The sequence below is a fragment of the Neopelma chrysocephalum genome, unplaced genomic scaffold (assembly GCF_003984885.1).
Source record: "Neopelma chrysocephalum unplaced genomic scaffold, ASM398488v2 Primary Assembly neopelma1_96942, whole genome shotgun sequence".
Lineage (NCBI taxonomy): Eukaryota > Metazoa > Chordata > Aves > Passeriformes > Pipridae > Neopelma > Neopelma chrysocephalum.
In genome coordinates this window covers 3126029-3139414 of record NW_020925585.1, presented here as the reverse complement: position 1 = coordinate 3139414, position 13386 = coordinate 3126029, and the positions used below count along the sequence as shown (strand labels likewise).

The 13386-nt window shown below is 37.0% G+C and overlaps 1 protein-coding gene across 2 annotated transcripts in view; it reads left to right on the top strand.

The window, feature by feature from the left end:
- KCNN2 (potassium calcium-activated channel subfamily N member 2) overlaps positions 1 to 13386 on the top strand; it is a 76249-nt gene that overhangs the window by 45377 nt on the left and 17486 nt on the right. For both annotated transcript variants that reach the window (XM_027670883.1, XM_027670882.1), the window contains exon 5: positions 4390 to 4531. In XM_027670883.1, coding sequence (XP_027526684.1) covers positions 4390 to 4531 — 142 coding nt within the window. The remainder of the gene's footprint in view (positions 1 to 4389; positions 4532 to 13386) is intronic.

Sequence of the window (13386 nt, the reverse complement as noted above, 5' to 3'; positions counted from 1 at the left end):
TGTGGTCCAGCTGCAGCACCACCTGAGGTAGCATGTTTCTTATTAGAAAAGGAGTGTGATAAATAATTCTTACACCTGTGTGACCACTTCAGCGAGTGGTTTTTCTACTTTGGGGGAATACATCGGTTTTCTAAATGACCCTTATTTCTGCTGCCATGTAAGGCTGGGTGTCTATAGCTGCAGTTTTAACTAGCTCTTATTTTCAAGTGACTCACTGTATTTCTAGTGCAAGTTTTTATTGACTAAGAATAGTGGACTTTAAATATTTAAATCAATATAATTGTAGTGATTCTAGTTTTAAAAATCCAAATCTTAATAAAAATAAAAACCTTTATCAAAATAAAAATTAAAAACAACAAATCTTCTGTTTTGGAATTTGTTTGGTAATGGCAGGATTTTGCTTTGTGTCACTGAAAGAAAATCTTTGTTTCTTTTTCCTTACTTCCTGAGCTTTTGGGTTTCCAATCTGTTCACAGTACAGTATTTTCCTGTCAAATCTCAGAACTCTCAGATACAGATTGAATGGATGGTTTAGGAAAACTACAGGTCAATTCTGAAATGTGTTACATCCAAGCTGCCTTTCACAGTCCAGCTGGAATTTGGAGATGTTTGTAGTGGCATATGATGACTGGCAGTGAGTGAGCCAGCTCTGCTCCAGCTGTTTATGTGGATGGCTTTTCTCCTCAGGATAGCATCCACTGCAATTGACTCTACTGGGCATAGTCTCAATAGTGAAGTGAAAGATACAGTGGTAGGAATTACTTTTCTCAGGTCTTCTGGTGACTTCAGTGCCACACATTAATAATGGCCAGTCTTCGCGAACGAAGATTTTTGGGAAAGGTCTTTTACCTTTCCAGCCTGCACAATGGATTTTTTAGGTGAGACACAGCATGCGCTGAACTGAGCCCACCCTTTAATCCTAAGGTTCATCTGCCGGGGCCAAGCAAGCTTGGACAATGGCAGTGAGGTCCTCAGGACGTAGGTTTGTTTAGAGTGACCTTCTCATAGATGGATGGCCTCACAGGGCTAACGAGCTCCATCTGCCCGGGGGACCAAGGAATCGAACCTGGGTCACAGCGGTGAGAGTGCCGCATGCTAACCACTAGGCCACCAGGGGTCCGCCCCACACATTAGAGCTCCAATTATAGAAACACATGGGAAAGTTTAATTTCTGCTCTGTCTGTTTTACTATTCCCTGTATAAATGGAGAAGTTCAGTCTTTAGTTGCAGGATAACTTTGAAAGCAAGTAATAAAAGGCAGTGGATTGATTTCTTTCCCCCTCCTCAAAACAAAGCAACTTACATGCCTCCTGTTTTGATTTTTAGCCATTTCCATGACTGTACAAATAAGATACTGTAATTAATAATTTTTAAAGAAATTGCTTTTCCTGCTTTGATATAGATATAGTAATTTTCTACCTGATTGTGGACACAGGGCAGCAGAAGACTCCCCTGGCTTTGCTTATTCAGGCTTGAATCCCAAGTGGTAGTGGTGCCTAGTGACATAGTAGAGCGCTTGGAAATGTTAAGATGGCACAGTTTTAATCTTATGAAAATCAGAATGGTGTAAACATGTACCAGAATTTCTAACCACAGAGATTCAAAAATCATGACTGAGGTTGCAAAAATATAAAAGACAGAAGAAAACTACCTTCCCGTAAATCTGGCATGGGATTCTCAGGAGGGTGACACCCTTTTAAATTGTCTCTATTTTGCTTACAGATTTTTAACTTGAGAAATCACCCTTCCAACTTTCCCTGTACAGTGCAAGAGAAAGTTTTTAGATTTTGTTGAAAGATTAAATTAGGCAAATTAGGTAATTTGTATGCTTTGCCATGCTTGAGCAGTTGAGGCAATAGGGAGGGCACAAAGTATCCTTTGTTTCTTAGTCAAAGTCATTCATAAGTATTGCTGATGATTTTTAAAATAAGCATGCAACATTTAATTGCTGAACTAGACCCTTAAAGTCACAAGCAGGTGAAATATTCAGAGTAGGAAATCCAGCAGTCCTGAGCTAACAAGATGAAAACATTTGATCAGGTCTTTGAAGTGTGGTACCCAGTATGGATGCAGATGGCTTTAACAAGCAGTTTATCTAGGAAACCTTAATTGTCTCTGTGTCTTCAATGAAACTTGAAAAACTTCTCATGTGCTTTTTAAAATTTAACCCTGTGTCACCTTTTCTAAAGAATCTTTGTGTATGTTGGGTTGTATGTTTTCTGAAATGGGTAAAGGAGCATAAGTGAATAAAGACTCCATTATTTTTTCCCTGTATTGTTCAAGGCTTAAGAGAGACATTTTGGCATTCTTTGTGTGAAACTGGTATTTATTTCTGGAACTCAGTGAGCTGTCTTTGAATGTTCTGTTTTCAGTCTTATTAAGATGTCTGTAATTATCACTGTGTAGTGCTGAAATTTTGTAAGGATGTTAACTATTTGGACAAAATGTAGAAAAAGTCAAAAGCATCGCATTGCATTTTCATCATCACAGAAAAACCTGTTTTTTATCTGAAATATGAAAATGGCTGGGTTCAAAATCCAAAGAGAGGCATTAAAGAAATGTATTATAAATATTTATGTGAGCATTTACTAGTATTTAACTAAGTTGCTAGCCTTAGAATATTTTGTGGCTTTAGTGCCCTTCTGTGAAGCTCATCCAGACCCTATGGGTCATATCACTTGCATAATACTCTGTAGGGAGTAGCATGATTAGATACATATGCTTTCTTCTTGCCTCCTGGATGAGATGACTGTGTTTTTCTCCCTGTATCCATATATTTCACAGCCGTTATTTGCTAAGTTTGTTAAGTGGAGACTAAAATCCATAACATTGAGTGCACACTGGAAAAAAACCAATGTCTGATTGGTTTTTGTTGTGCAGAGTGCTGTGGTCATAAGCTAAATCAAGGTTGCTGTCATTTTTTTACTAGTCTTGCTGCTGTAGTGGTTGTCATTATTTGTGTCACTGTCATCTTTAGGGCTCCAAATGTGGGCTTCTTCAACAATGTTCTAGGTTTTGTTTGAGGTAGAACAAAAAATCTTCAAAAGCTTGTATAAAGTATGTGAGAGACAACACTGACACCAGGAGAGATAAAAGTACAGGTGAAATATGGAGCAGACTTGTTTGGAGTGATTGCTGTGGTCTGTGGTAGTTGAAGAAGTCTTATGATTTGTAATTATCAGGGCATAGGTGGGACTCTGAATGCAGAGTTTTGCAGACATTTATAGTGAATATCTTACAAGTGATAGAATAAGGAATTTCTTGAGAGAGCCTGTGTGCTCGTTCTGCATTCTTGCTCCGTCACAGAGACTGCGGTCCAGAAAGGACGAAAACAAGCAATTATTTGAGTTGTGGAAAGCAGGTTGTTTACGGATTTGTGAACTAATTTGTTAATGACCCTCTGTGACCCACTGTAAGACACGGATTTAGGAACTGGGTAAAGTGATACCCTTGGGGAATCTAACAGCATGTAGTTAACCTGAGGCTTCTCAGCAGCTGCAGGGGTGATTGCAACCTTGAGTCTGCAGTGGCTGCCACAGAGATTCTGTGTGGGAGAGCTGCTCTGTCCAGGGAGCTAAATTCCACCTATCTTAGGCCATTAGGCATTTTTCCTCCACAGAGCTAGTGGTGACTACAGGTTTTTAGACCTAAAATGTGTCCTTATATCTTCACAGTCTATTAGGTATGTATGTTATGTGAAGACAAGGTTATTAATCTGAACTTGTTTTCTTTGAAGCAACAAATGAACATATTCCACTATAATATTGAAACTAAGACAACAAATGGCACATAATGAAATTTCAGTTAATAGCTGACCTAACACAAAAGGGTGGTTTTGCTATATTTAAGGTACAATACAATAGCATATTTTTCTACTTATCTTGAACATGTAGATGGCGAGGGTAGGCCATAGGTTGTCTAAGACAGCATTTATGTGATACCTCGTGATTAGATTTTTGATCATAGACTTGCATTTAGGCCAAGGAGCTGAAGATGTGCTCGCAGCCTTCTCTCACTTTCACGTTTGCCTCAGACTGCTATTGTAGTAGACTGGTGTCTTATGCTACTGAAGAGTATTAGCAGGACCTGTACTCCCAATGAAGGCATTCTATTAAAAAAGAAGATTTCAGTTTTTTTACTGATAGTAACCAAATCCTGAATTATAAACCATCACAAGTATCTCTACTACTGGTTCTGTTTTTATACCTTCTGATTTTTTACTGCTGATGTAATTGCATTTAAGTTTTATTTAATTCCTTAGAGCTGCTTTTAAGAAGGAGATAGAATACAAGAATGATCATATGACAAGTTAATGCAATTTCTCTCTGGCAGCACAAAAGTTTAGTAATTGTTTTCATGATAAAGAAATTGTTTTCTTCTTCTTTTCAGATACCACGATCAACAGGATGTTACTAGCAACTTCCTTGGGGCAATGTGGTTGATTTCAATAACTTTTCTATCCATTGGATATGGGGATATGGTACCTAATACATACTGTGGGAAAGGAGTCTGTTTACTTACTGGAATCATGGTGAGTGAATTTATTCATTGCATATGAGATTACATTTGCTGCAAGTAATCCCAAAACTTTTTGTAGTCATAAAGAAACATTTATTTACTGTCTTGTAGAGTATATATACTTACTCAGACCATTCCCATAGTCTTTCATTCCTGGTCATGGAATGGAGTTTTTTGCTTCTTTAGGTAAAATTTAGCAGCTGCATAATGAAATACAGAGAAACAAATTCCACCCTGACATAATTCATAGCTTCAGAAATCGCAGTAGAGTCTTCCATTAAATGTTAAAGTATCATATCATCTTGATCATCTTTGGACACGTGTGATTGTACCAATACTAATAATGAATCTTCAGTTCTGACTTTCCTTTCTTAAAATTAAGTTATTCATAAACAAAGAAACATGATGGTGGTGAAACTCCTAAAGCCTTTTGCTTGAGCTTAGTTTTCTAATCTATTTCTTACAAGTCTTATACTATCCATAGCATTCCATTGCTTTAAGTGGATTTAAGTTGTGCAGTTTGAACCATAAGAGGTTTTGCTACCATTGATATCATTCAGCAGTTGTTAGGCCATGCAGACTCAATATTTCATGTCAAGGTTTAATTTTTTGGTATTGCACCATTTGGTCAAAGTTAGGTAGGGAGTAAGCCAAGGTATTACAATGTCTGGGAAATTTACACATATCTGCAGTAAATTAGAAGTAAACGAGTTCAGGACTCTGCTACCTTTATTTACTTCTGTATAAATGTCCCTGTCAATGAGAGAGGCAGAATGGTTGTCATGTAACACTGTATATAACAATAAGATACATACTTGCATCTGAATTTTGTCTGTTGTAACTAATGCAGTTCCAGTATCTGCCTCTGTTAAAACACCTGTATTGGGATCATGGCTGACTGCAGATGGTATCAAATCATTGCCTCTTTTAAACAGACGTTTTGGTAAAATTTTTTCTGTAAGTGTGTATTTTACGTCCAGAAAGTAAAATAGACAAATGCATTTTTTAATGTTTATAAAGATTTTTATTTAAATGCTTTTTAAAAAAAAACCAAACTGATTGGTTTCAGGTCTTTGGCTTTATTGAGAAAGACTTGCAGTAAATTTTGCCAACGGTGGCAGATGCATATCTCCTTAAATACAGAGTTTGCACTGCAGTTGGAAAGTACAGACTGAAAGCAGAATGACTCAGAAGGCTTTTGTAAAGGCTGTTGGCTGAGCTCAAATCTGCCATCTTCTGGGGTATTTGGCTTTGCTTGTCTTTCTTTGTTAGATTTTGATACCAGAGAGAATAAAATGTGCTCATAAATTCATTAGGAAAAATATGGAGAAGCATTGTATATTGCCACAGGGACATGCAGAATGGGGACAGAACCCTGTTATAAAGCTTTCCTTCTTCCCAAGCACTGTTAATTAAGAAGCAAATACTTGAAAGTGCAGGTATAAGATCATTTTTTTTCACTCAAATTATTCAAGACTTTGCAGAATTTCATTATGAATAAGTATTACACAGAAATTTAGGACCCTTCAAAACCCTGCAGAAGTGCAATGAGAATAGTAGTATTGGTAATAATCATCTATGGGTTTCACACAAATGCATTTCTGCTAGTGCAAATGGATAGCAGCAGCTGGACTGTTATTTTAAATATCTGTGGATCAGCTTATGATTTTATTATGATGAAAACAAAGTAAAAATAAAATCAGAAAAACATAGTACATATTTTTGCAAATTTTATTCTATATACATGTGAATGAAGGACACAGAAGCTGAAATATTAAAATGGATTTGTCATTTCAGTTATGATAGCACTATTTGGATTCAGAATATTTCTGGTAGTTGCTTCCGTGAACAACTAAAGTACAAATTTATACATACTACTTTTTATACTATTTTCACACATGGCATTGCTTTTTCGCAACTGATAGACCTGTAAAATGTATGGATGATACTCACCTTTGTGTCTGTGATTGTTTTTTCTTAGTGATCATAAATTCTGCAGCTGCTTTGGATGCGCAAAGTCTCCAGTCTCTTATGGTAATGAGTTTGGGATAAATACCTCCAGAGACAGATAGCATTCTTAACAAAAAAATGAGCCAAGTAGCTAGCATGTGATGATAGGTAACACAATTCTGAAAGCCTCACCTCTAATTGCATTAATGTCATCTTTGATAAAAAAATTATGGAGCAATAGGAAAAAGTCAGATGATAAAATTACTTGGGGGGGGTTGTTTGTTTTGTTTTGTTTTGTTTTTATAAAGGATCTGGGAGATACAAAGTATCTGGGAGATACAAAGTATGAGCATAATAATGAACTCTCTTCCAGCTACTCTTCTGAGACTTGAACAGTAACTAATTAATGTTTGTTGTGAAAAATATAAGATCCTAAAAGAACAAATCTAGTGATTTTTATTTCAATAGGAGTGATTGATGGTCTAACTTAAAGATACATGAGGAAAACTGCTGAATGTATGTAGCAAAATGCAACTGTGATTTTAAGAAGGAAAGTGTAGTTCCCTAGAATCTGAAGTAGCAAATACGTTGTTGGATTAGTGTGACCAATAAAAAATACCACTGAGCTTTTGGGTAAGGTCCCTGTTAAAAAGGGTGGAAGGCAGAATAAATAGAAATACTTGTGAATACAGGAGTAGTTACACAGACCACTGAAGAGTTAATACTGTTTTCTCAGAACTGATGGCCCATGGAGGCCTTGTTTGGTAAAAGAAGAGCTCAGGTGCCCTGGCTGTCCTCCCACTTCAGCCTCAGGAATTGCTTTCTGTGCAATGTAAATGGAGGGCTCAGACTGAACCCTGCCTTGTACTCCAGCCTGGGAAGTGGACTTTATGCAGTTTGCTGATGGCACCAAGTTGAGCTGGCTTTTGGAACTGTAACTACTGCTCTCTTGAGGCACTGGTTCAAGTGGCATCTTTGGAATTCTACAAATATGCACTGCTGATAAATAGGAAAATCTTTACGCATATGCAGATTATACCAAAAGGAAAAATGCTTTGAGAACTGTTGAGAGTAAGAGAGCAAAGAAGTCCGATTAATGTACTTGAAAAACGGGGGAAAAAAGTCCTGTGAACAAAGAAGGCAAATAGTGAGAAAATATTGTCATATTGAACAGTTTACTTTCTGATCTTGCAAAGTGGTTAAATATGTGAAATTTTCATGAAAATACTGGCACAGCACAATACAAAGATGGGTTAATGCAGAGATGCTTTACAGACGAGCAAGTGTGAGTGAACTGGATACTTCACCTCGATTACCAATAAGTATTTTTCCAATGAGACTTCACTAGGCAGCAGTAGTAGACTACGGCCCAGTTGGACTATAAATCAAATAGCACGTGTCCTCTGCCCTCTGTATACATTAGGTAGGTCTGCAAGAGTGTGATTGATGGATAGAAATATGACTGCTGTCACTGTTGTTAGAACAGGATAGAGAGGAAGTGGGGAGACCCATGGCTGCATGTCGTGCAACTCATTGGGGTTATGTCTGCACACTGAAGACACTGTGCATGGTGATCAGTGCACACCCAGGTAGATCTCTCAGATCCTCATCAGCAGGGGGATCTCAGCTACAGGTGGACCACTTTACTTGTCCAGTTGCTAAGCACAACTGCTTGTATAGGCAGCACTTCCACCTTCTTAATAGCTTTTTGGAGTTAGGGCTGTGGAGTGCTTTGCAAAATTTTCCTTGCTTTATGAGGAGTATAATGAAGTGAGCAAAAATTTAAAGATCATCAGTAAAAATTGGGGGGGGGCAAGTGTGAGAGGATATGGGACAATGCATAATTATGGCCTGTGTAAGCTTTTGTATAGACCTTTGTAAGCTTTTACAGTTATGTAAGATAAAATAATGGCAATCCATTCTTCCGATTCCAGATAAAAGGATCTGTTGCAAGGTTTGAGAGGACACTTTTCCTTTTATACATACAACATTATGTGGTGAGATGGTGCATTTAATTTATGATGCAAAGCTTAGGATGCAGAATCTTCCTGCAGAGCCACCTATCAACAGTTAGAAGCAGACCTGTAGGTCAAACCTGTGTTGCTACAAATAAAATGGATGAGCTGCAATTGTCCTGTCACAGGGTGCACTAGTTGTTTTGATGAAGATTGCTTTAAATAAAATAGCTGTTATTTCAAAGTGTCTGCCTTTCTGCTGAAATTACAGTTTAATTGCTTCTGTTATTGAAATGAACTTCAAAGAGATTGTTAGGCCTATGAAAGAAGCAAATAAATAAGGAAAGGTCCTTAAATTTATGCAATAAAGGTGGACAAGATTAGAGTTTTTTTCTTGCAAAAATTTTGAGTCTTATCTTTTAACTACAGGATTTGAACACCACTCATGTAGATGAAGAATTCTTATTAGAGTAGCTGTAATGCAGTCAATAGGCACAGTCTGGATTTAGGGATACTACTTTTTATTAGCTCTAAATTTTGAATCAGAAATTAATCAGATCTCATTTAAAATGTTCTCATGCTGTGAGTTTTAATGTCTATTCGAAGTATTCATTTAGTTCTAAACAATAACAGTTTCTTCCCTATGAATCATGAAAAAGTGGTGAGGATGAGGTGTTTCTTCTGTGAGAATAGGGGGCTCTTCATTTAAGGTTAAATTATGGTGTTTGTGTATACAGTTTTATTGCAGACAGCCTGGTCTTACCAACAAATACAGAGAACTATCTAGAAGAGGAACATAGCACCTAGAGTGGCATAATTTTTAACTGTATGACTTTTGTAAGTAGCAAAATCTGAACTGTATCATCTTTGAAATTTACTAGTTACTAGATTGTAAGAAAAAGAGGGAATGAAAAAAGGAGATTCTAATTGCATAGTTGACATGGTCTGCATGTCTTCTGGGATAAGTCCTGAAAAAGAGAAAAAGAATGCAAACATCAGAGTTGAGCAATCAAATATTTTTAGTTATTTTGTAGAACTTTCTATGGAGAATGTACAAACAGTTCATAAATTATTTTGCATAATAATGCCTAAAACATTGTGGAATTTTATGAAAACTTTTATTTACATTGTTTAATTGGTGAAACATAGTTGTTTATGAAACACAGAAATGTATTTTGAATTATACTCTAAAAGCTGGAAAGGTATGATCAATTCCAGTCAGAGGAATGTGGTGAATAGTTTTGTGGATGAGAGGAATTTCAAAAATCTAGAACACTGCTCAATTTTTACTTCCCTGAAAATACAGAAAATATGAAAAGCTTTTCCTACAAATTGATAGCATCTCAGTTCCACGTCTCAGATATATGTTAGAATTAATTTCAGTTAGTTTTGATAATTCAGTAATAAATATAAGTGACATCAGGCTTTAGAACAGATTGTGTATATTGTTCAACAACAAATTGCAAAAATAGAAACTTTTGTGACGAAAAACATTGTTTGGGATTATTTTATGTCCATGGCTTGTTGGAATGAAATTTTTAACTGAAGTAAAGAAAAATAAAGTATTAAAATTGAGTTGAGAAGCTCCAAAAAGTGATCCCTAAAGTAGTGGTCATTAGGGCAGTATTCTGAAATGTGAGAGAATGGCAGAGACTCTACCTCCATTTGAGTAAACAAAATCTCCTGAAAGTTTCAACCCTCATTTAGGATTAGAAAAATTAAGGGAAAAAAACTTCCTCAGAAGGTCTTTAATTTGTACCAGTAGAGCAGGGAAGTTTTTGAAGTGTCAGAGGATAAGGGAACTGTTTCACTTATATCTAGCTATGGATGCATTTCAGCAAGTTCAAAGGCAGTTAGTTCCTGGCTGGAATGAGCAGCCATTGTCCCATGATATCTTTGTTTATGTTGATGTGACTGGAGCTGATTACTCTTAGAGCAAGACTTCTGCTTTGTTTTGGAAAAATATAATTTCATCTGCAGTAGCTTCAGATTTAATACACCAATTTTCGTGTATTTTTACACATAGTCTTATGAAACTTTTGTGTGTACAACATAGGTATTGGACAAGAACATCACTGGTAGCCATCATCCCAAATTATTAAAGTAATATTTCCCATCAGCCTTGTAGGCTCTTGAGCCTGCTCATTTAGGGAAGTCGAACTTCACCTCTTTGCTCAGCAAAAAGGTTTTTTGCACACTGGCACAAACTGTTTTGATCTCCAGGGATTTTTTAGCTGTTATGACCACTGAAGGGTTCCCAGAAGCCCAGACATCAGGGAACATTCAATTGTCAGGCTGCTCTGAGTTAACACTACTATCATTTATAGGCTTCCCTGTAGAATAGGTATTGTCATCATTTTATAAATCATCATGTCCTGTGCTGAACCACGTCTTTCCTAGTACTCAGCTTGCATTATTCCAGAAGTTTAATTCACCCCCACTTGCGACTACCCATTACTGTGTGTGAGAGTATTTAATCAATTTCACATTTATACATAACATTTAATGCTCTTCATAATTTTTATTTGAAACATTGCTAAAAACCTTATGTATTAATTAGAAGTAAAGGAATCTGGTCATCTACTGTTGTACATATCAGAAGTTTAAATGTTGAAATAAAATTCTAGATGTGTTGCAGACAAACTCTGCTGAAGACAATAGTAGCCAGGCAACTATTGAACTATTGAAAGTATAAATAATGGAAAACTATTTTAGGTCACCCTTTTGGCTGAGATGGCATAGTTGTTGTCCTATTACTCATGTTACTTTGTTTCAGGCTTGCAAGGTTACACATCTCTCCCAGTAAACAATGACACATGCAAAACCACATTTATACAGCACCATTTCCCTAGACTCTGTCTGTCTTGTGGATGGATTCCTCCCTCAACTTTTGCTTTGCTTGTTTTGGAGAGCTTGTTTTTACTTCAAGGAACATTTTTTTAAATTATTATTTTTCCCCTCCCCTGGTGGTCCTGTATGTCCACCTTTTAGAGATCCAAATGAACAAAATACCCGTTTAAATTCTTACAGGATTTTCATTTTATGCAGAGCAGCAGGAGGAATGTTGTGCCTTTTCTGGTGCAGAGATAAATTTCCCACCAGAACCATATGTCTGCAAAGCGGACCTTCTCTGTCCCTCAGTGGATCCCAAGGGAAGTGAGCAAGAAATGTGGCAACTGCCTTCTTTCAGCTACAGGCAAGTATAGCAGGACATTTTTGTGACACCTACACCACTAAAGACTACACTTCGCTTCCAGTCCAGTAAAACAAAGCTGTCAGGAGACTTTCAACTGAGTCACTGATACACAGTGTTGCTTCCCTTCTCACCAATAGCACCCTTCAGGCATGTATATAATCTTCAGGTGTTTGCAGAAATGGCTCAAATCAGTGTTGTCTTGTAAAGGTATTTTGGAACCTTATCAAAGAAAGAACCAAGTGAAAATGCCAAAGGCATTTACTTAGAGGAGTACAGGGTTTCTCTACTGACCAAGTGCTGTTAACGGAAAATGCAGCCAGTGCTAAGCTTTATTTGTCTTACATAAACCTTTAGTTGGACAGTTGGAAGCACCTCAATGGTTATCGCTAAAACTGGGCCTTTACCAGAATGCTAGATGTAAATGCTAGACTTTACTTAAGTCTGAACTCTGCAGTTTTGCAATCACTGTATTGCACCAGTGTGTACCCTCAGTCTTGGCGGTTGTGAGTAGTAGTAAAGGCATGGTCTTGATCCAGATTTTGTAGCCTCACTGTCATCCTGTACTTTGGGAAATACCAGCTTTTTCCTTCTGGCTGCCATGCTTGTGTCTACTGTGGTTTACCATAGTGTAAAATTCTCTTTAGCAGCTCTACGTTAGTTAGCTTTGGTGTGATGATTCTGCTGATAGCAGCAGGAAGCTCAGGGTGGGCTGCATGAGTGAAGAGAACAGAGGACTGTGATTGGACTGCAAAAGGCATCTCAGCTGATATATAGTAAGTATATTGATACATAATTTTGGCGATCAACAGCAGGATCTGAAGGAGAAAAAAACACGTCAGGTCTACTATGATGTATACACTGTAATTGGATAATATAGATCTACCATTTTTATTTATTGTTATTTATATTCTTGTAGCAATTCAGGACTCTTAAGACTTGATCCAACTGATACCAGTACTGTGTAAAGACAGCAGAAATACATAGTCCAAATTCCTGAACAGTTTACTATCCTCATAGAGCAAGTAGAGTGGGGAACAAGGAGGGTTCATGTAGAATCGGAACAAGTGATCTTGGCATACCAGAATCTGATGTACCTTCAGTGGCTGTGCAAGGCTTTGTAGTAAGTAATATCCTAGAAAAGACGGGGAGGAATTTGAAAGAAAACTATATATTAGATTTGTTTATGTTTCTAGGGAGCTTTTCTTGAGTAAATAGATGGTGGAATGGACTTTGTCTGAAAGAGCTTATTAAAGCTCAAATCCATGAGGAGCTATAAGATAACGCAACTGAGGGCAAATGTTCTGTATGTGATGCCAAAGAGAAGGGAGTAGATGAACACAGTGCAGAGTAACATAGTAAAAATGAGAGGCAAAGGAAATAACCATTGTAGCAATTTCTGATGTATCTAAGAGATAATTTACTTTTTTAAAGGAGCTGAGAGTTGCATAATTCAGAATTAAGTGCCAAGAGGAGACACTGTGCGGATAGATGGGGAAAGTTGTAGCTCACGATGCTGGAGAGTAAAGTGAAAGATAACACCAAGTAATAGTTGTGCTTTTTTAATGAGGAGCATGTTTAAGCATTTTGTTCAAATTTTGCTAAATTTAAAGTATAACTTAAATACAATTGATTTCACCTTTCTTCACTTTACCTTTACAAATAGCACGGACTTGATACCAAGAAGCCAATGTCTGATGACATTATTTTCTTTCCCCTCAATTTAGTCCATCCTTCCATTCATTTTTTTAAGGAAAATGATTAGCCTAC